General features: G+C 62.8%; 2 protein-coding genes across 11 annotated transcripts in view; one reads left to right on the forward strand and one right to left on the reverse strand.

The window, feature by feature from the left end:
- On the forward strand, positions 1-12,321 carry YPEL1 (yippee like 1). 8 transcript variants are annotated; one of them, XM_042234182.1, is made up of 6 exons: positions 1-174; positions 4,202-4,283; positions 8,032-8,309; positions 9,069-9,112; positions 9,391-9,499; positions 10,045-12,321. In XM_042234182.1, the coding sequence occupies exons 3-6, from the start codon at positions 8,193-8,195 to the stop codon at positions 10,132-10,134; spliced, it is 360 nt and encodes a 119-aa protein (XP_042090116.1). In that variant the 5' UTR covers positions 1-174; positions 4,202-4,283; positions 8,032-8,192; the 3' UTR covers positions 10,135-12,321. The 8 variants fall into 8 exon arrangements, with proteins under 8 accessions (XP_042090116.1, XP_060257347.1, XP_042090115.1 ...); XM_042234181.2 differs by lacking the exon at positions 1-174 and adding an exon at positions 638-2,263; XM_060401364.1 differs by lacking the exon at positions 4,202-4,283 and having other exon boundaries at positions 34-174.
- The window catches only part of PPIL2 (peptidylprolyl isomerase like 2), a 19,548-nt gene continuing 10,137 nt past the window's right edge, over positions 11,992-21,402 (reverse strand). Inside the window, exons 7-21 of one of the 3 annotated variants that reach the window (XM_027956868.2) lie at positions 20,422-20,513; positions 19,819-19,908; positions 19,104-19,179; positions 18,353-18,513; positions 17,443-17,518; positions 17,029-17,135; positions 16,782-16,871; positions 16,558-16,591; positions 16,021-16,138; positions 14,599-14,655; positions 14,161-14,233; positions 14,002-14,064; positions 13,756-13,895; positions 13,437-13,556; positions 11,992-12,997 (exon numbers count right to left, since the gene is read on the reverse strand). In XM_027956868.2, the coding sequence (XP_027812669.1) occupies positions 13,460-13,556; positions 13,756-13,895; positions 14,002-14,064; positions 14,161-14,233; positions 14,599-14,655; positions 16,021-16,138; positions 16,558-16,591; positions 16,782-16,871; positions 17,029-17,135; positions 17,443-17,518; positions 18,353-18,513; positions 19,104-19,179; positions 19,819-19,908; positions 20,422-20,513 (1,274 nt within the window). In that variant the 3' untranslated portion in view covers positions 11,992-12,997; positions 13,437-13,459. Of the gene's footprint in view, positions 13,557-13,699; positions 13,896-14,001; positions 14,065-14,160; positions 14,234-14,598; positions 14,656-16,020; positions 16,139-16,557; positions 16,592-16,781; positions 16,872-17,028; positions 17,136-17,442; positions 17,519-18,352; positions 18,514-19,103; positions 19,180-19,818; positions 19,909-20,421; positions 20,514-21,402 lie in introns of all 3 variants that reach the window. The other 2 variants (XR_006056603.2, XM_042234179.1) reach the window with 2 other exon arrangements.

The following is a 21,402-nucleotide window of genomic DNA, read 5'->3' on the forward strand; positions in this document are numbered from 1 at the left end:
AAAACAAAGGGCAGGCGGCCCGAGGGCGGCGGCGGGGGTGCCTCGCGCGCGGCCGGGGCGCCAACGGCCGCAGCGCGTCCCGGGCCGCGCCGGGGCCGCCGGAGACCCGCGCCCGCGCTGAGCGAGGCCGGGCCGATGGGCGCTGCGGGCCGGGGCGCGGAGCGGTGGGCGGCCGTGAGTAGGGCGGGCCCGGGGGACCAGCGGCGTCGGCCGCGGGCGGGGGCCGCCGGGCTCGGCGCGGCCCGGGACTCGGGGCGGGCGCGCCGCCTCCGACCCCGCCCCGCCGCGGAGAAGGTGCGGGCGCAGCCGCCCGCCCGAGGGTCGACAGGCTTCTTCCCCCGAGGCGGGGTCGCGGCTGGGGCGGCGGGCAGTGGGGACAAGAGGGCCCCGCGTTTGCAGCGAAGGGCCCTTGTGCAGGGCGAGGCCGAAACGAATCGCGCCCGTGCGGCGCCCGCCGGGCGTCGGGGCTCGGGCAGTGAGCCCCGACCCCGGGGCGGCGCCGAGTCCAAGTCTGGCCCGTTTTGGGTGGGACTGGGCCCGGGTCCGTGGTAGGTGGACCGCGGCCCCAGCCCTGGCTTTTTCTGAGCCGCTGCGTGCCTTCTTTCTGTGGAAGCGTACACACACCTCAACCTGTGGTTCTGCGCCGAGAATGTTGTTTCCCCCTCCGGGGATGGCTCTCAGGTGCGGCCCCGAGCAGGCGGCCCCTCCGCTGTCCGGTCCCCGCGGCCTCTGCTCCCCGGAGGTGGTCACGCCGGCCGAGCGCGCCCCGGGCAGCAGCTGGCCCATTCCCGGTGTTGAGCTTTGCGACCCTGCCCCGGCCTCTAGTCTGACGTAGGCCAGCTTGGGCCCCTCCGGCCGCCTCCCCCTTGTATCTTAGGGGCCAGGTGTCTTCTCCGTGGGGGGAGCCTTGGCCAGGCTCAGGGTAGCCCCGTCTTAGCAGGGCTGTAACAGCCTAGCACTGGGCACTGAGTGATCTTGATTACCCATCTGTTTGGGTCTTTTTGAGTTGAAATCGGCTTACTTTGGAACAGCTGTGTGTTCACACAAGAGTTGGAAAGGTAGTCCCATCCGTCCCACCTGCACTCTGCCCAGTGTGCCCACACCATCACCAGTGTGGCGCGGTGTGCCTGCCAAAATTAAAAACTGGTAAAAGTGCGTGCCTTTATAAAGCTCTTAATGTGGAGAGCCTTTGATCCCTCCCCGCCTTTGTCAGGGCCCGCCAGGATCCTCCGGGTGGGGAGGCGAGGTGGATGCCGACAAGGACTTGCCGAGTGGGAGTGTCTCTTCCTCCCTGGAAAGGTGATGAGTGGAAGGTAGATTCAAGTGTGAAGAAGCAGCGAAGTCCTCCTCATCTCTGACGCTTTACTCCAGTATCGTTTGGTTTTAACTTTTTAGAAAGGGGTTGGATTGGCTGATCAGCCAAACCTGCAGGAGTGGGGAGAGCGTGGAGAGAGGGGGACGGAGCAAGCTCTGGACGCGGGGTCCCTGGAAGCTGAGGCTCCAGGGAGGACAGCGGGGAGGGTTTGGTCCAGTTGGGCGCTGGGTGACACCCTGCGGTGACTGCAGCACTGGCTCTGCTGAGGGCCTGTCGCTGGCCCTGGAGTCAGGCCGTGTCCACACCCAGGAGGCCTCAGGACCAGGGTTCCCCGTGGGCGCTGTTAGGCATGGACACAGCCCTTGGCCACCGCGCAGCCTGCCTGACGCCCGGAGCAATTCTCGGGGCGCCTGGGCCCATTTTACGGGTCAGGTAGCAATTTGGCTTGAGGCCCCCAGCCTCCCCTCACGTGGCTTTGTTCCGTTTTGGTCCCTCCGAGTTCCCCCACCCCCAGCCCTCAGCGGCACACCCTCTGCTGAGCACCAGCCCCGTTCTGGCTCCTCTCCGCCTCTCTGGTTTTTCCCATCCCTTCCTCGGCAACAGGGGTACTTGATGTTTCAATGAGCATGAGGTTCCTAAAATGGCCAAGGGTCCCAGCATCTTTCCTTCCTCTTGGAACTGAAGAGAGGCAGCCCTGCCTGCTTCTTCCCTTCTGAGCCGGAAGTGGGCGGGCGACTTCTGCTAGGAGGCACCCAAGGACTCTTAGCTACTAGGGGGAGAAATTAAAACAGTGTAGCAGAGGCTCTTAGAAAAGAAAGGCTCAGTGCCAGAGCACTGCTCAGCAGGCAGGTGGGCGGGACAGGGCCGGGAGGACTCAGGAACCCGGGAGGACTCCGGAGCCCACGCCCTCCCGGGAGTCAGCTGCTCGCTTGGAGCTCTGGTTCTCAGGTTTGTCTTCCGAATGGTGAAGCACCATGTGGACATGGGCCTGATTCATGTTCTCAAAATAAATATCCATGTTTATTTTAGGAGGAAAACTTCTGGAATCCAGAATGTTGTTTTTGCTCTAAAAACTTACCCACACTAGCATCTTGGGGGGATGGTGGCTGCTCCCCAAACCCAGAGACACGGTGCCCACAGCAGTGAAGTGCGCTTGCCCTTCAGGTGCTAAGATGGGCCCTGGCCTGTCAGCAGGTCCTGGAAGAGCGCACGGTACCGGTGGCTGGAGAAGCTGGCCTCGCGGACGTACAGCCCGAAAGCCCAGTTACATCACAACACGCTTCTCTGTGACCAAGATCCAGGCAGGGCCCCTGCTCTGCTGGGCCCCCCAGGGGTCAGCGAGGGGGGCGGGCAGGGCAGATGGCAGAACGCGCGGGCTGGAGGCACGCCGGCCTTTGAAGGGTGACCGTGGGCACTGAGGATGGACGGGGCCTGGCGCTCCAGCGGAAGGGGCCTCCGGGTGGCTGGCAGTTTGCGGGAGACAATCTACACCCGGAGGAAGTGAAAGAAGTGGGAAAGCCTGGGCGGCCTTTGCCCTGTCTGCTTGGCTGTGCTGCGTGTAGCGTCTCCATTGCCCCCCAGGGACGGAGCCCCCGCCCCTGCAGTGGAGGCGCCGAGTCCTAACCCCTGGGACACCCGGGAAGTCCCCAGGATGCCACTTAAACGGCCCCGCCCCGTTAGAGGTCCCTCGGAGTTGGAAATGAGGGCTGTCCCCGTTCTAAGTGAAGAGTGAAAATCGCTCAGTCGTGTCCGACTCTGCGACCCCATGGACTGCCGCCCGCCGGGCCTCTCTGTCCATCACCAACTCCCGGAGCTCACTCAGACTCATGCCCATCGAGTCGGTGATGCCATCCAGCCGTCTCATCCTCGGTCGTCCCCTTCTCCTCCCGCCTTCAGTCTTTCCCAGCCTCAAAGATAGAAAGTGAGGTCGCTCGGTCGTGTCCGACTCTTTGCGACCCCATGGACTGTAGCCTACCAGGATCCTCTGTCCATGGGATTCTCCAGGCAATAGTACTGGAGTGGATTGCCATTTCCTTCCCCGGGGACCTTCCTGACCCAGGGATTGAACCCACATTGTCTCCCACATTGTAGACAGATGCTTAACCGTCTGAGCCACTAGGAAGTCATCAGGGTCTTTTCAAATGAGTCAGCTCTTCGCATCAGGTGGCCAAAGTATTGCAGTTTCAGCTTCAGCATCAGTCCTTCCAATGAATATTCAGGACTGATTTGATCTCCTTGCAGTCCAAGGGACCCTCAAGAGTCTTCTCCAACACCACAGTTCAAAAGCATCAATTCTTCGGCGCTCAGCCTGCTTTATGGATGTAGGGCTGTATTTTTACCCCTCAGAGTTGTGTCCAAGGTGTTTCGGGTCTTGGATCTGCTCCCAGATGCTCTGTTGTTACACTGCTGTGTGCCAGCTTGTTTTCAGTTAGGCGGCCTTTCTTGTGGAGCTGGCTGGGGCTCCTGGGAGCGCTGAATGCAGGTGTCGAGGCATCCTGGTTTAGTGCCCACCTCAAAGGAAACTTTCCAACTTGTAACATTGTGTATGATGTTTCCCAAGAGTGGTTTCTTCTTTGTTGCTTTGGTACATGCCTCAAAACAGTTCTCTTTACAATCTTAGTTTGCATGGAATGTTTTTTAAATTGTGAATGCATGTTAAATTTTTCCGAACTTTTCTCCATCCATTCAGATAAATGGAACAACTGGTGGAAATTTTTCTACTGTTAACTCATCTTGCGTTCTTGTGATAAAACTGCCTCAACTGCACAGTCCTGTAACACAGAGCTGGGCCCCGCCGGGGCCATAGCACATAGACGTTGCATCGTGGTTTCTTTGAGGAAACTTGGTGAGTTCCATTCTTGTTTTCCTTTTCTGGCTCTGCCGCAGGACTTGCGAGGTCTGTTCCCCAGCCACGGATTGAACCTGAGCCCCAGCAGTGAAAGCGCTGACCCCCAGACAGGGGTTTGAGGTGAGGTTAAGCCACGTGAAACGGTGGGAAGGTGCTTCCTCTCTCTCCCCTCTGGAAGCGCTCTCACCAGGTTGGGACGCGTCCTCTCTGGAGGTGCAGCCAACTTCTCCAGGAAGTTCTTTGCTATCAGGGTGTGTATTGGAGAATTTTTACCAGTGACTTGATTTGTGTTGACAGGATTATTCAGCTTTTCTAGTTCTTCCTGAGTCATATTTTTAATTTTCCAGGAATTATTCTGTGTGGCTTACGCCTTGCAACTGTGTTGACTTGAGGTGACTGCAGCATCTCTCCCCAAGTCTTGCCCACAGAAGACGCCACCCATTTGCGTTTCCGAGGCTGGCTGAGCTGACGGGCACACCTCTGCCTTGTTGATCCTCTCCAGAGGGTCCATGCTCCCTTTTCTCTTTCCTTATATTTTCCCCTATTTTTCCTTTTCTTATATTTTCTTGGGGTTGTTTTCCTGTGACTTCTCAACGTTTTTAAAGATGGGTGTTTAGCTCAGTAATCCCGCCTGTCTTCTAATATCCATCCTGTAAGAGCCTACGGTCCCCTTTAAGTTCTGATAATTATTTGTTTGGAAGTGAAAGTCGCTCAGCCGTGCCTGACTCTTTGTGACCTCTTGGATTATACAGTCCATGGGATTCTCCAGGCCAGAACACTGGAGCGGGGAGCCTTTTCCTTCTCCAGGGCATCTTCCCCACCCAGGGATCACTCAGGTCTCTCGCCTTGCAGGCGGATTCTCTACCAGCTGAGCCACAAGGGGAGCCCCTTTTATTGTTCAGAACATTTCCTGATTTCCATCTAGCAGCATATTTCCTAAGTAACAAGCATATGAGCATTTCTCTAGTTAGTTTCATCACTGACGTCTCATTGGTGCTGCGGTCTGAGCGCTCGCTGCGAGTCCCACCCTCAGCATGCTGGGCGCGCTGTGCGGCCGCGCTCACTGGATGTCTGCGCGCAGTGATGCACTGGAGCCTCTGGTTTTCAGACGGTTTTCTACATGTGTTTTAGCTCCGGTTTCTTCATCAAAATGAAGTGTATCTGCCGTCATCTGTGTTTGCTCTATCAGTTGGTGAAAAATCCAGTGTAATACATACTGTATACTTATGTACTAGGTAACTACGTGTAGTATGCTGGAATATAGAAGCTATCACGCATACTACATTTATATGGTCCAACCACCAGTCCTATTCTGATTATCGATTTATCTCAAGGTTATTCCAACTTTTGACTTACGTCGTTTGAGACTGTTAGGAAGTGACAAGATTTACACTTGCTACTTACCTCCCTGCTGTTTTATCTAATGGACCTTTTTCCATTAAATGTTATTTAAGGGAAATGCAAACGCATGAACGGTGTTTCATTACTGTTACGCCCTCTTCTCTCCACCTGCTGCTCTAACTCGCTCATCTTCCTGAAGTGCGGCTGCCTGAGTGTCGTGCGCGGCGCACGGCGGGGATCTGCGGTGCGTGCGCTCCCCCTGCCTCTCTTCCCATGCAGGCTGTTAGCGCGTGGGGGGCTGTCTGTGCTGCACAGCCGAGGGCCTCGTTGACGGCTTCGTATGTAGTAGTGTGTGTGTGTGAGCCCCGAGCTCCAGCTTGTCCCTGCCCCGCCTGCCTCTCCCCTTTGGAGCCCTCAGCCCTTCTCCTGCGTTGGTTTCTGTCTTGTGCATCAGTTCGCTTGGCTCTTTAGATCCCCCCATAAGTGGCTCCTTACGCTATCTGTCTAACTTCGCTTAACGTGATCGTCTCCAGGTCAGTCCACGCCGCTGCCAAAGGCATTATTGTGAAACGTGTACACAGACGCCCCGCGGTACCTTCATCCGCCCGTCAGTGGACACTCGGCTGCTTCCATTCCCGGCTGTTGTGAACAGCGCTGATGCGAAGGCTGGGCTGCACGCATCCTTCTGAGTGTTTTCTCCGGATGAGTGGGGTCGGCAGGTTGCATGGTGACTATTTTCAGCTTTTTGTTAGGAAGCCCCCACACTCCTCCACGGTGGCTGCACCAGCTTGCGCTCCCAGCAGCAGCGCCGCGGGCTCCGCACCCTCTGCAGGCTTCGTCAGCTGTGGCCTCTGGGTGACGGCCCTCCCGGCCGGTGTGAGGGCTGTCGCTGCGGCTCTGACTTGCGTTTCTCTACTCTGACTTCTCTGTGGGAATCGCGCGTCAGCGAGTGATTGTGGCCACAGGTCTTGCTGCCGCCTTTGCTTCTTTTGCCCTTTCTGTGCCTCAATTTAAGGTGTGTGTCTTGGAAGCAGCATCGAGGTAAAGTCTGTTTTCTGTCTAGTCTGAAACCTTCAACTCTAACGTGAGTCTGCTTACGTTTCACCTCCGCACTGAGATGCCTGGGTTTCAATCTTCCTTCACTACCCGTCTTGCCCGTCCCCCGGCACGCGCCCTCCCTTCCTCACCTCCCTTCACACGTTTGGAAGTGACACAGCTACTCTTTTTGTTGGGACAGGTGTTTCATCAGAAGTACCTTTACCCTTCATTTAGCAGAGCGGCCCTTGAGTCCACACGCGAAGCTGCTGTTGGATGCTGCTCTGACCGCGCCTCCGCCGTGCTCTCTTGCTCGCCCATCCCGAGCAAGTCCCGGCGCTCCGGAGGAGGGCTGCCCGCCCGCCTGCACCCTCAGCCTCTTCTTTACTCAGCATCCTGCCCCCTTGTAGTCTGAAGTTGAGACCTGAGTGGGCTTTGGTTTTTTTCTTTCATTTCTGTCTGAAGCGATCCTTGAATCTCCTCCAGTGATACTTTCCTGAAGTCAAGCTGCTCGTCTGCAGGTGGCGGGTCCTGAGGTCTGTGGCGACATTCCCACTGCAGAGTCCCGGGAGAACGGGGTTCCCCTTCAGGGCCTTCGGGGTGCCTCCCCACCGCCTCCGCCTTCTGCTGACTGACTGGGGAAGCTGCTCTGTTGACAGGTGGCCTCCCCTTCCCTTTGGGAGGCTTCTCAGACGTCCCCGCTTCTCTCCAGCGCCGTGCAGCCTCACTGCTGGGTGATGCGCTGCGGCTGACCCTCCCTCTATCCTCCTGGGGTCTGCTGGAGATCGGTCTGCACTGTGTCCTTGAGTGCTGGCAACTCCTCTCGCGTCTCCTTCCGGGGTCCTCAGACGCGTCTGCGCTCCTGGTGTCCCTGCCAAGTCCAGCGTCGCGCGGACCGTCCCTGCGCTTTCTTCTGGGAGTTGCACGGCTCTGGTCTGCGTTCGGGGCCCTGCTTCCCGAGTGAGCCGTTGCGTGGTGTCGTTCTTTGACAGGCCGTCTCTTATTTTCCTGGCACATTTGTTGGAAGGGCTCTGCCCTTTCCACGTAGAGTGGTCTTGGCACCCTTGTTGAAAATCAGGTGACTGTGCGTGAGGGTGTATTTCTGGATTGATAGGTAATTTCCTAGAGACCAGTACTGGACCCACCACGCATGCATAGACATCGTGGTGCTCGGGGCAGGATGGGCCCAGCGCTCCTGCCGTCTCTCAGGTGGGAAGTTTGTTGGGTGCTGTCTCTTCCACATGTCCTGAAGCCAGAGGACAAAAGATGTTTTTGAGCTACTGTTTTCTCAGATCATTTGTGTGTGAAAGTAGTTCACCAGCCACTCCCAACTAAATGGAGAGTGGCTGAGCCACGGTGGGGTACCGCGTTCTTTGTGTGTGCTCGAACGTCCAGGCCTGCAGTTTCCCGCGTCTTCACAACAGGCGCCCTGAACCAGGCGCGTCCTGTGTGGCTCCTCCTCTCCGTGACCCTCTGCGGTGTGTGTTGGCAGGTGGCGGCGTCCCTCTCACCCGAGCTGTGTGGACGGAGCCACGCGCCCTCCGAGCAACGACGGCTGCGGCGTGTGTGTGCCAGTGCTGCTGCTGCTGGAGAGCCCAGCAGAGCTGCAGCTCCTCCCCCGCCAGCCCTGAGCTGAGCCAGGAGGGCCCCGCGATGGTGAAGGTGACCAAGTCCAAAACTTTCCAAGCGTATCTGCCAAACTGCCACCGGACCTACAGCTGTGTCCACTGCAGGGCCCACCTGGCAAATCACGACGAGCTGATCTCCAAGGCAAGTGTCTGCTCGCGAAATCAGGGGCCTGTGAGGAGAGGAGTATGGACCCTCCCAGGTGCGCTGGCCTTGAGTGTCTGCAGCCTCATGGGCGGTGCTGTGGTCTTGGCTGTGGTGCTGCCCAGTGGGGGGTCCCGGGGGCTGGTGGCTGGGTTTGCACACACACCGTCCTCCTGTGCAAACCGAGGCCTGGGCTGCGGGCCACTTGGCTTCCAGGGCCAGGAGCTTGTTCCTGGGTGATAGGCAAGAACCCAAAGAAGGTTCTGATCCGTTCGCATTTCTGGTTATTTCTGAGGCCTGTCCGTGCCACTTGGTCCCTTGAGCCTGGCACCTGGGGTGGCAAGTCCCCATCCAGTGTCCCCTGCAGGCCCTGTGGCCGTGCAGTCGGGACCCAGTGTCCCCTGCAGGCCCTGTGGCCGTGCAGTCGGGACTGGCTGGAGGCTGGAGACACACAGATGCCCTCTTCTGCCTCGGTCGTCCTGGAATGAGCGAGCTACAAGCTTTCCTCCCTGAAGGGGGCTGCCTGGGGCCGTGGCTTTCTCATAGTTCCCGTAGAAAGGCACGGCAACCACCCCGTGCTCCCCTCATCTGCTGGACGCTGGCACACGTTGCCCCGGGCACAGGCTCACAGGCGCTCTGCCCGGTGGCCCCTCCACGCCCGTCTGGGTCTATGGGGGCGCCTCCACTCCCCCAGGGCAGGGCTCCCATCACTCAGCCCTGACCACGGCTGGCCCTCTGACGGCTTTTCCTTCTCTGCAGTCCTTTCAGGGAAGTCAAGGACGAGCCTACCTTTTCAACTCAGTGTGAGTACCAGGGCCGGGGCAGCACCAGCTCCTCAGAGGCCAGGGGCGTGGGGTGCCCCCAGCTAGGGTCCATCTTGGTTTCCATAGAGACAGCAAACTCTGGGTGCCTCCTCGCTGCCTGCGGCGTCCTGGGTTCTTGGTGGGGGAAGCCAGAAATTGTCCCTTCTCTTCCAAGGGGCAGGGGACAGCTGGGGAGTCAGGGAGGACACCCCTGGGTTCCGGGAGCAGCCGGCAGGTGGAAAAGCACCTGCGAGGGTGCCAGCGCCTCCTCCCTGCAGGGTGAACGTGGGCTGCGGCCCTGCGGAGGAGCGAGTCCTGCTCACCGGCCTGCACGCCGTGGCCGACATCTACTGCGAGAATTGCAAGACCACGCTCGGGTGGAAATACGTGAGTCACTGGGGTCTGCATCACGCGGAGACCGTGGGCCGGAAACAGGCCGGGTGCCGCCCGCCAAGGAGGGGCCACAGGCTGAGTGGTCGGGGAGGCTGTGCCCGCCGTGCGGGTGGTCACTGGCTGGGTGCGGTCATGCGCACAGCCGATTCATCTGGCGTGCTCAGCCCGCACCCCAGGACCCTCCTGGGCCCGTCGCGGGAGGGCGGGGGAAGTGCATGGAAGACGCGCTCCCTTCCTCAGTGTGCCCCACCCCACCCCCAGCTCCTTTACCCGACTCGTGACCCGGAGCCTCAGGAAGGAGGCTCCTGCTCACCGTCCCTTCTGAACTGCCCTGCTGAGCCCATGCTCAGCTCCACAGCTCACGCCGTAGCTCCCGCCCCCAATGCCTGATCCCCAGCACAGTGGCCCCTCCTCGGCCCCAGGCCGCCCCGTGCAGGCTGTGTCAGGGAGACGTGACCCTGTCCTTCCTCTTTGCCACGTGTAGAAAGAAGTTGAAAACCGAAACAGGTTCTATTCTGAAACCTCTCTCTCTCTCCAAGGAGCACGCCTTTGAAAGCAGTCAGAAGTATAAGGAAGGGAAGTTCATCATCGAGCTTGCTCACATGGTCAAAGACAACGGCTGGGAGTAAAGCGGGCGTCCCGTCCCCCCGGGCGTGACCGAGACGGTCACCGTCAAGGAGCTGGGGCGTGTCCGAGGGCGGGCGACCCCCCTGGCCGGCCCGGGTGAGGCAGCCCCCGCCAGCTATGTCCTCTTCACGCACATGGTTGTTTCTGAAATGTTTCGAGGACCTGTTTCTAATTTCTCAAGATCCAGGGAAAGACTTGACTGATGACGTGTCCATCTAGCCCCTGCCTTCTGTAACCAGTGCTTTTAAGGCAGAGTTTGGCTGTATTCTGTTTTGATGGAAAACCAGACTGAGTGCCATGGGCCCCAGGGTGGCCTCTCTGGAGAGCCAGCCCTGCTCATGTCTGGAGTGAAGGGAGGGGACCACTTCGCCCCGCCTCTTGGACCCACACTGTGGTGGTTCTGCACGCAGACCGCTGAGGGCAGAGCTCTGAAGGCTGTGCACCTCTGCACCAGGGTGCTTTCTAGCCTTGTTCAAGAGCAGAAGGTGCCACTGGTAACACTTAGGTGAGCGAGAGAGAGAGAAACGTGTCTAACGGAACACCCTGTTTGAAGCCAGTAGCTTGTCTAGAAGGCAGGTGAGCGAGTGGTCAGCAGACACGGCCCTGGGCCTATGCACAGCCCGAGCGGCTGGCCCGCAGAGTTCGAGCTGATCACACCGGACCGAGGGAAAGTGGACTTCCTTTTCTACTCTGATGTACTTGAAGAAAAAGAATTATTTTTCCTATATTTGGAAGAGGCCAGAACAGGATAAACTTCCAAACTAAGATCTGCCACTGTTTTCGCGTTTTCCACAGAAGGTTCCAGCTGCAAGACAGGTGTAAACTCTGGTCGCTCGGGGGCCCCAGCCCACCCTGCTTCTGCTCGAGTTCCCACGCACTGGGCCTCTGCAGGGCTGGGCTGCGTGTGGCTTCTGGCCAGTCTGCAGAGAGTGGAGGCCAAAAGGCCCTCTGGCCGGTGAGCCCGGCCTGCCCCTTGACGCATCCAGAGGCCTTCAGTGTGCTCGCTGGGCCCTGAGACACCCAGGACCCTGGCTCCACAATCCCACAGCCACAAACTGGAGACGGGGGGCTCTCCCCTGAGCCAGAGCCCCAGCTGGTGCTCCAGATCAGGTGAGCTTCCCGTGGGCACTCTCTGACCCACACCTGGGACCGCCCCCGGGTGCTGGGTCATCCATGAGGGTGCCCAGCAGGCCGCCTCCCGGCAGAGCCCCTTGAAGGTTTAGTGGGGGCCTGCCCTGAGGGCTGAGTCCGAACCCCCAAGAGCCAGCCTCGGCCAGCGGCCAGGCACTTCTCCAGCAGATGCTTCTGGACGCCAAGAAGCCTCCTGTGGTTCTCATGTCCACCGCACTCACACGTGGGCCATGTGTACTGGGCACTTAGGTCTGGGCTGTCTCTGGGGGTGCGGCAGCCTTCTTCCCCGCGGTGCGGGACGGCTATGAAGCTGACGCCACGGCTCTCAGCCGCTTTCCTTTTGGGTCTTCTGCAAAACCCGAGCTCCTTTTGAAACCAAACGAACTGACCGTGAGCGGCTTCAAGGACGGATGCTCCTGAGGCCACAGCCAGACGTGTGGGCAGCATGCTGGGCGTCCCCTCTAAGTTCCCACACAGCTATTACCCCGCGCCTTTTATTTAAATCATTTAAGGTATTTTTTCCTTGGAAGAGTGGGAGGTGATGCAGGGATCACACATGCGCTTGAGCCCACCATGCAGTGCTCTCTGCACGTTTACTTTAGAAACGAGGTTTAGCTCTGGCTATTCTGTACCTACATGTATATAAGTGTATATATATAGTATTTTTATACCTTAATGCTTACTCTTGATGGCATCCGTCAGCTATTAGGAGGGATCAGAAATGGGAATTGTTTCATAAGTCCTTTACTTTACCTGATGCCCTCAGCAGGGACTCACACAATCTGAATGTTTTTAACATCTAGAGAAGTACAATTTCAGCTTAGACATAAACCCTCCCTCATCAGAGGCTCTGGGCGGGCATCCCCTCTGTGGAGCTGGGGGTCTTCAGCCTGGGTTGGCTGGCCTTCCATCAGGGCAGGTGGGCCTGGCCGCTGGATGGACGGACGGATGGATGGACAGAAGCCCAGGCCAGCCCAAAGGCGTGCTCCCCAAGCAGGACCGCCCGTGTCTGGCCCTCCGTGCTGTCTGAGCTTCCAAAATAAAGCTTGCAATGTTCACTGTGTCCTGGTCAGTAGCACTGACGGTTTGGTGGTCTGGCAGGGCAGCGAGGGGCCCATGGTGGCCTCCTCGAGAGCTGCTGCAGGCGGGGCGCCCCGCACACCACCTACCCGTGACCCTGGCTCCCGAGGACTAAGTGAGCCGCCCAGCGGTTCCCAGCCGAGGAGGAGCTGGTGCCAGGTCCTAACGACACGGGGGAGGGCGGCCTGGCCGCAGGCGGGGGGCAGGACAGTCCCTGTGAGCCCAGGTCCCGCAGACAGTCGCAGGCCCCAGAGTCGTCCCAGTGGGCCTTGAGCGGGGGAGGCACCACCGTGTGTGTGGACCTGTGGGCCCGGGGCCCAGCAGCAGAGACGGGAAGAGCCACAGTACCTTCTGGAAGCAAGAGCCGGCTGCACTCGCTGCCGTGAGGCTTCGGGTGAGGAGAGACCGGACAGAAGTGGGCATGGAGCCTGACAGGGGGGGCAGCCGTGCTGACCCAGGAGCTCAGTGCTGAGAGCGGGCAAGGGCAGCAGGGAGGCTGTGGGCCTCCCAGCAAGAGCAGACGTGGTCCTAGGAGGCAGCTGTCCTGAGCGTCTGTGGTGCTTCTGGAAGCCGAGGGGGTGTGTCCAGGGGGAGGGCTGCAGGGGGCGATGTGGGGAGGACGGGCTCTCTGGCTCCTCGGGGGAAGAGGACACCCTGCGCAGGGCACCAGTCAGTGTGAGCACAAGACCGGGCGGGTCCCCAGGGCAGGGCCCCTGCTCAGCCCCCGACAGGACAGCGGGAGCCCCCTGTCCTGACGGCAGAGGGAGCGGCCAGTGAACCCAAGCAAGAGGCAGAAAAGGGTTTTGGACGGAACTTTGAGCTCTGCCCCCCCGAGTCAGAAGGTCTGGTCTGAGGTCCCAGGTGACCACTGGCTGGAGGACCACACCAAGTGGATCGGCCACCCTGAGGTGACCAGCGGGCGGTGTGGGGGTCAGAAGACAGCCCTTCCTCCCTGGAAGCCCGAGATGCGAAGACAGGGCCGGGCCAAGCCACCCGCCCAGGGAGGGAGCCAGGAAAGGACTCGGGCGGCAGCCAGAGCTTTATTGAAGGAAGGGCGGGCGGTCGGCCCCTGCACCCAGCCCCGAGTCCCTACCGGATCCGGCGCAGCAGCGGCTGCTACCACGAGCTGAAGTCCTCGAAGCCGCGGCTGGGCTTCTTCTTGGCCACGGGGACAGCTGCGCTGGTGGACGGCTCCTCCTCTGCTACCCGCTTCCTGGGGGGCACAGCGGACATGAGCTGCCGTGTGCCCGTGGGCCCCCAGCGAGGAGCCCCCACACGTCACAGGGCCGCATGGGCCCTGACTCCCCAGCTCCCTCCCCCTTGACAGCACAGTCCCGGAGCCTCCCGGAGTCTGACCCCCACTGACAGGCTCTGATCCTGGGACACGGGGCCTGGGCACCGCGGAAGCTCACGTGACTGCCGGGCTGATGTACTTGCCCACCCCCTGGCGGTACGTCTGGGGGCCCTGGCTCCCCTGCGGGGGCTGGCTGCTCTTGGCCGTGCTCTCGGGGGCCGCTGCCTCCAGCTGAGTCTTCTTGCGCTCCTCAGCGATCTGTGGGAGGTGGGCGGAGGCGGGCTCAAGCGCTGGCCCAGGTAGGGCTCCGGGGACAGAACTGGGCCGGCCGCAGGCACAGCCGTCCCCCCAGGCCCTTCCTCACCTGAGCATCAGCCTCTTCATAGGGGTCCACGAACACAATGGTGGAGTCGACGCGGATCTCCTCCTGGCGGGGTAGGTGGGCGTGAGCAGGCCCCCCAGCTGCCCGCCACCCACCCAGCTCCGAGCCCAAGGAGAGGGCCCTCTGCTCTGGGGCACGTACCTTAGGACGGTCAGTTTTGGGGTCACTCTCCACATTCTCCATGGCCGTCAGCGTGTCAAAGCCCCCAACAACCCTGCGGCAGAGCAACGGGGCACCTGAGAATATACGTGCCCGGCGCAGGCACCCCTGCAGACTGGGGCGCAGGCTGTGAGCAGGTGGGCCGGCTGCCAGCACAGGCTGACGGGACCGTCCACACACACACGGCGTCTGCAGGGAACTTGGCGCCAAGGGTGAACACCAAGTCCTGGACAAAAGGGGGAGAGATGGGACACGGCCCAGCTCTGAGCTTCGGGACGGCGAAGGGACAGTCTGCGGGGGACAGGTCTCAGGTCTAAGGGTCACCCCTCCAACTTGTGCACAGACTGGACAGGGGGGCAGAGGCCTGGCCTGGGGGAGGCGGCCACCCACCCCCAACACAGACCCTGCCCAGCGTCTTACCGCCCGAAGATGGTGTGCTTCTTGTCCAGGTAAGCGCAGGAACGGAAGGTGATGAAGCTGGGGAAGGACGGGGTGGTCAGGCAGAGCCCACGCCTCCCTACCCGCCTGCCTCAGCACCGCCAGGCCAAGCTCCCACACGGGACGGTGCACTGTCAACAGTCTCAGCCAGGACAGACACACGGACACGACCGGGAGGCTGAGCCCCCGGGGCTGCACCCACAGCCTACGGGAGGAAAACGCATGACCCATGGCAGATGCCCCAGGAGCACACGAACCCCAAAACCTCGCCTGGAGGGGCAGGCTCGCGAGCCGGGCCAGGTGACAGCGCTGCTCACCGGCCCGCACAGCCCGGCCTGGAGGGGCCTGAGTCCACCACCCCTCGAGCTGAGAACGCAAGCGTCCACAAAGCCTCGGCTCTCGGGTGAGGGCCCGAATACACGCCCCTCAGGGACGGAGCGACCGCCCCCCAGAACGAGCCAAGAGAAGCGCCGCTTCAAGCTGTCACAAACCACAAAGCCCCCCAGGAGCAGCTGCCTGCAGGAAGGCAGGGCACCCGTGAGCAGGAGCCGTGAAGTCACATTGAGAAGATAGAAGACGTCCTTGAAAAGCCGAGGCACACCCCCACATGGAGGCTCTCACGCTGCCTGATCCTCTAAAATACACGTCACGCGGCTCCAAATGGAGTCATGTCCACGCCGGAGGATAAACAACTTTAGCAAAGCAGACAGGAGACAGCGCAGGGGCCGCCCTCAGGGGCGCGGGCGCGGGAGGGCAGCCCGAAGCCCCTCCTCGTGGTTGGCGGGAGGTCCCTCTTCTGTGGGCCGCTCCCCAGGGGCCCCGCTGAAGCAGGTACAGAGAAAACCACTGGGAACAAGTCCCCCAGGCCACTGGACGGGGCCCGTCCTGCTCCACTGGTGCCTAAGACAGCCGGGGGCCAACAAGCCACGCCAGGCCGACGGGCACCCTCACCATCCGGCAGCAGCAAAGCCCTGTCCACCCATTGAGGGGCAGCTCCCAGAGGCACCGGGACCACTCAGAGACACGCCCTGTGCCCCCACGGCCTCCCAGACACGCACGAAGGCACAGCTGGGACCCCGCACAAGAGGCGGACTCCAGCGCAGGCCAAAGCACACACCCCCCACCTTCCCATGGACTGTAACATCTGGGAAAGCATCTGAAACATAGCTAAACAGCTCAGTGTCTTGAACACTCCTCCTTCCTGAGGACTGCCGTGGGGAGGCAGCGGCGAGGCTGCGGTGCAGCAGTCCCGGGCGTCCCCTGCCTCCTGCTAACAATGTCGGCCTTAGACAGGCAACGCCTAAGTGCTGGGACGGCCTCCTGGCTCGACAGACACAGGTGGGCACGACCTTGAGGGCAAGGCTGAGAGCCCGCGGAGTCCGCCCCCTGCCCCCATCAACTCACAATTGAGACTTGTTAGTGTTGGGCCCGGAGTTGGCCATGCTGAGCACCCCGCGGCCCGTGTGCGAGAGGTTGGGCCGGAACTCGTCTCTGAAGGGCTTCCCCCAGCACGACTCCCCGCCTGGAAGAGAGGCCGGAGCAGCAGGATGACCGCGACCCGAGCCCCACCCCCAGCTGCTTATGGGGCCCCAGCCCCAGCTGCCCACAGGCCCCCACCCCCAGCTGCCCGTGGGGCCCCACCCCCAGCTGCTCGTGGGGACCCAGCCCCAGCTGCCCACGGGCCCCCACCCCCAGCTGCCCGGGAGCCCCAGCCCCAGGCCCTCAGAATAAACTCCACACGAGGGAGGGTGGTCTGTCCCAAGCGGCCGGCAAGCTGGGGAGCTTTGGAGGAGCAGCCCCCAGTCGGCGGCCAGACGGGGGCCCCTGGGGGCCCGAGGCCTCGCCACAGAGGCGGAGCGAGGAAACGGGGCTGGAGGCGCAGGCTGTGGCTCTGGGCCCGCGGCGCAGCTGGCACCCCAGGGGCCCAGCGCCAGCACCCACCTGTGCCAGTGCCCGTTGGGTCGCCTCCCTGGATCTGTGGGAAGAGCACGCCAGTGAGGAGCCCCGCCATGAGCCCCCAGCTTCTGCTAGGGACAATGGGATCTCCCCCACCAGCTCGATGTGGACAGCTGGGCTGGGGCCCAAGGCCCCTGGAGACCAGGGGCTCAGCACCCCCACGGGGAGGACTCCACACCCGGGGGGGGGCAGCCGGCGTCGGCGCTCACCACGAAGTTGCGGATGGACCGGTGGAAGACGGTGCCGTCGTAGTACTGCTTCTTGCAGAGCCTGATGAAGTTCTCACAGGTTTTCGGGGTCTGCAACAGGCCGAAGGCTCCTGTGAGCCACACAGCAGCCTCGACGGTGGGAGGGGCTCCCGGGGCCCGCAGCCGGGCCTCAGCCGGTGGGCTTGGTGAGCCTGGCCACCTGCGGCGGCACTGGGCTCCCGGTGGGGGGGGGGGGGCACCCACGCACCAGATCGCAGTGCAGCTCCAGGTTGAGGTCGCCCAGGTTGGTGTGCAGCCGAACGTAGCCCTTCTTCTTCACGAACTGGTAGCGCAGCTCGTCCTCGTCAATGGCCGCTACGAGGAGACGCCTGAGCTGCCTGCCTGTCCGGGGTTGGGGACCCAGGGGGAGGGCGGGCACCAGGGGCCAACACGGGGAGAGGAGGAAGGGGCTGGGGGACGGTGGGCCCTGACCAGTGAAGACCAGCAAAGAAGGTCGCTGGGGCCTGGGCGGGGCGGCCCCCCACCCAGACACAAGCCCACTTTCAAAAGGACCCGTCCCCGCCTGACCACTAGTGAGCTGCCGGCAAGCCCACAGAGCCGAGGCGGGCAGGGGGATGCCTGTGCTCAGCCACCGCAGACAGGGAGTGGGGCTAGATACTACCTGCTTCGTGCGTGGTCTCGGGAACCATGGCGGTGGACGTGAAGGAGGCGCTGACCCTCCCGGTGGAGTAGTGGGCCTGCGGGGAAACCGCACCAGCGCTCAGCACGGGGGCCGCCCCTCTGCCCCGGGCCTGCCCTTCGCCTTTCTCCACCACCCCTGGCCGCCAGGGGGCCTCCTGGGCAGACAGTACGCCCAGCCCACGCTGGCCTCTCCCGCAGGGCCCAGGGAGAGCCGCGACCCTCGGCTTCAACCGCACCAAAAGCCTGGCTGCCAAGCCTCGTGTTAAGTGAAACCTGGAAAAGCGTGCCAGGCAGAGTGTGGGCACCTCTGAGGTTCAGAGCACCAGGCACTTGAGGGCCCTTTTAAAGGTTTCAAGGTCCTACAGGAAAAAATCATGCACGATAAAATGTCTTTTTCCTTCTAAACACACAAAAAAGAGATTTCTTCCTATCAGAAGAAAATGCATCAAAATGCTAAGAGCTGCTGTGTTAGGGAGAGCAGTGAACACCACAGCCTGTCTTCAGCACACCTACCTTCCTGGACAACTGTTCAAAGGGGGTCTCCCAGCCCCAGGCCCTGCCTGGTAGGGGCAGGGGCAGCTGAGGGCCTGACAGGCCAGGGCACAGGTCTCAGAGCCCTCACGGCCGACTGGGACCCAGGGCCAAGCACAAGGACGGGGGTGGGGCGTGCAGGTGAGGGCCAGGCAGAGGCACCCCGGAACCACCTGCCCTCCTCCCCTGGCAGCTCGGCACCCGAGTCACTCCGGCTCCGGGTGGCCAGCTCCGCAGGGCCGTGCCTGCGCACACCTCAGGCTGCTCTGCGGCGAGGAACCACGGAGGCTGCCGGCAGCGCCCCACCCAGCACCGCGCTCCAGGAGTGCCGCCAGGGCAGGGCAGCGGGCCCCACTCACGGCGTTCAGCTTGTCCGCCTTCGCCTTCACGGGGGCCCTCATGGTGGCCGCCAGCACCTCGTCCCCTTTGAACTCCCGGTAGAGCTCCTGCAGCGTCTCTCGCGTCTCCGTGTTTGTGTTTTTCAAATAGTAAGACGGGTCCTGCTTGGCCTTCTCCTCGTCTAGAGACGGTACGGTGGTCCTGAGCGGCTGAGGCCCAGCGCCGCCCCCAGACGCAGTGAGGGCCAGAGCCACTGACAGCCTGGCCGGGCATGAGGCCAGGGCAACCAGGGCCTCCGTCCCTTACAGCCTCCGGGTCACGACAGCCCCGGGACAGCCCGTGGAGAGAGCAGGGACGAGGCCGCTGCCCCGGCCCGACCCCAGGGTCACAGCCCCAGGTCACGCTCCCACCGGCCCCGGGGCCTGCCTGCCCCCCGCCGGCCATCACATACAGCCTGGCCCAGTCCTGTGGTGAGAAACGGACCATCTCTGACGAGTGCGGAGAGGGCGACCCAGGCCCCAGGGCCCCCGGAGAGGAAGCAGCCCTGCGGGGCCTGTGGCCATGTCCTGATGGCCCGGCTGGCCCCCACACGCCCAGGCTCCAGGGTCCTGCTGACCCACCCCAGGACGGCACAGTACCTCAAGACATGCAAGGCCTGTGCAGAGCAGGCTGGGACCCCCCCGGACTCTGGCGAGGGGCAGGGAGCGTCCCCCAGGGGCGCTGGCTCTGCTACCCAAGCCCCTCGCCCCCGGGCAGCTGGGCTGTACGTACCTGGGTCGATTATTTTCACGTTATTCTTAACGTGAAAGAAATTGGAAACGTTGAATTTGTCCAAGTTGGTGGGGTCCTGTGGCACAAAGAACACGTGTGGCAGTGAGCCTGGCACGTCCTGGGCCACACAGCTGCTGGGCGGAAGGCGACGGGGGACGGGCAGGGGCCCGGGCTTGGGGAGAGCCCGGGGGTCGGCAGGGGCGGGTGGAGACGGGGCTGCAAAGCCGCTCCCCAGCTGCACACCTGCCCGCTCACAGCCAATAGTGCCCCCAGCTGTCAGCGCAGAACACGGTGCCGACCAACCCCTTCCCACTGCCACCCCCTGCAGTCAGCTGCCAGGCGGATCCCACAGTTCACCTAGGGTCAGAGAGTCCACCCTGGCGGAGGGCCGTGCACTGGCCTCAAATCGTAGCGGGACGAGCCACAGGAGAACCAGGGCCCCCGACTTTCTGCGGCTGTGACTCACATGAGCCCGCTCAGGGCTCTCGGGACACCTACAGCCATGCTCTAGGCTCGCCCCGGGTCCTGGGCACCTGCCCCAGCCCTCAGGCTTGAAACGGGGCAGCCTCGACTTGGAAGCGCTCTGGGGGCAGGGACGAGACGGGGAGCCGGGAGCCCCAGACTGCGGCGGTGGCCTGTGCAGAGGCCCGGGGTGACCCACGGCTGGGAGGGGCTTTGCCAGGCTGCGCAGGCAGGGAGCCAGGAGGGTGATCACCTGCAGGGTGATGATGTCCTGTCGGCAGAAGGGCTCGTCCGTCAGCAGGTCTCGGAAGTTCTTGGCCTTGATGTTCAGCTGCTCCACCGCCTACAGCCAGGAGGGCCACAGTCACGGTGCCTCCCTGCAGCCCACAGTCCAGAGCCCACCCGGGAGGGGGGAAGGGCAAAGGAGGGGACCAGAGTGCGCCCCCAAGGGGGCGGACCCAACCTAGGCCCCAGGCGGGTCCCTGATATCTTGCTCCCAACCAGCCTCCCACCTCCACCCAATCCCAATCCATGACCCCAGAGCCCAAGAGGCCAAGCTCCAGGGGTGGGCGTGAAAGCCCACAGCCTGCCACAGGCGGCCTGGCCCAGAGCAGGAACCCCAGCCCTACGCTCCCCGGGCAGGGCCTGGAGCTGGGCTCCCTCAAGGGTCTTTGTGGGCCTGCGGGGCCCGGGAACTAGGACCCGCTCAGCAAGTAGAGCTGCCTGGTCCAGGCCTGGAGGCCACAGGCAGGCCACCATCCTTTGGCTAGAGCGGTGGCTCTTAGCCTGTGACCTCCGGGGACCCGGGCCCACCACCCCCCCGCCAGCGTCCCCGCCAGGATCCGTGACCACCCACCTCGTGGGCGTAGACGTTGCCAGTGGTCTTGATGGCCACGATGTGGCTGCTGTTGGTGAACACGGTGAAGAGCACCGGGCAGTGGTACTTCCCTGGTGAGAGGGCGCAGGGGCGGGGTGGGCGGGGTCAGGGAGGGCGCAGGGGTGGGGTGGGGCGGGGTCAGCGAGGGTGCAGGGGCGGGGCGGGGCAGGGGGTCAGGGAGGGCGCAGGGGCGGGGCGGGGCAGGGTCAGAAAGGGCGCAGGGGCGGGGTGGGGCGGGGTGAGCGAGGGTGCAGGGGAGGGGCGGGGCAGGGGGTCAGGGAGGGTACAGGGGCGGGGTGGGGCGGGGTCAGAAAGGGCGCAGGGGCGGGGTGGGGCGGGGTGAGCGAGGGTGCAGGGGAGGGGCGGGGCAGGGGGTCAGGGAGGGTACAGGGGCGGGGTGGGGCGGGGTCAGAAAGGGCGCAGGGGCGGGGTGGGGCGGGGTCAGCGAGGGTGCAGGGGAGGGGCGGGGCAGGGGGTCAGGGAAGGCGCAGGGGCGGGGCGGGGCAGGGTCAGAAAGGGCGCAGGGGCGGGGTGGGGCGGGGTGAGCGAGGGTGCAGGGGTGGGGCGGGGCGGGGTCAGAGAGGGCGCAGGGGTGGGGTGTGGCGGAGGGGGGGGGTTCAGGGAGGGCGCAGGGGCGGGCGGGGTGGGAGTGTGGGGTCAGAGAAAGGGAGCAGGAAGCCTGTGGCACCAGGCCTGGGCGCCCCCCACCCAGGGGCCCGTCCAGGCTCCACCTCCAAGAGCAGGAACTCCGCCCCCTGCAAGACCGCCCCCGGAGTCAGCCCCAGCCCACGCTGCCACCCTCTGCCTCGGGGACCAGCCTATCTCCCCACCAGCCTGCTGCCCCTTCAATGAGTCAGCCCCGCACACCACACCGCAGCCCCTCTCTCAGACCCCACCCTGTCCCGACACCTGCGCCCCTCCCTGCCCCACTGCACCCCCCCAACCTCAGTCCCCACAAGG

Source organism: Ovis aries, chromosome 17 (assembly GCF_016772045.2).
Source record: "Ovis aries strain OAR_USU_Benz2616 breed Rambouillet chromosome 17, ARS-UI_Ramb_v3.0, whole genome shotgun sequence".
Taxonomy (NCBI): Eukaryota; Metazoa; Chordata; class Mammalia; order Artiodactyla; family Bovidae; genus Ovis; species Ovis aries.

What these genes read in the sequence shown, in the direction of transcription:
- YPEL1 (XM_042234182.1), top strand. Translation starts at nt 8,193, where the DNA reads ATGGTGAAGGTGACCAAGTCCAAAACTTTCCAAGCGTATCTGCCAAAC. An exon ending in GCCTACCTTTTCAACTCAGT is followed by an intron (nt 9,113 to 9,390) that starts GTGAGTACCAGG and finishes TCCTCCCTGCAG; the next exon opens with GGTGAACGTGGGCTGCGGCC. An exon ending in CCACGCTCGGGTGGAAATAC is followed by an intron (nt 9,500 to 10,044) that starts GTGAGTCACTGG and finishes TCTCTCTCCAAG; the next exon opens with GAGCACGCCTTTGAAAGCAG.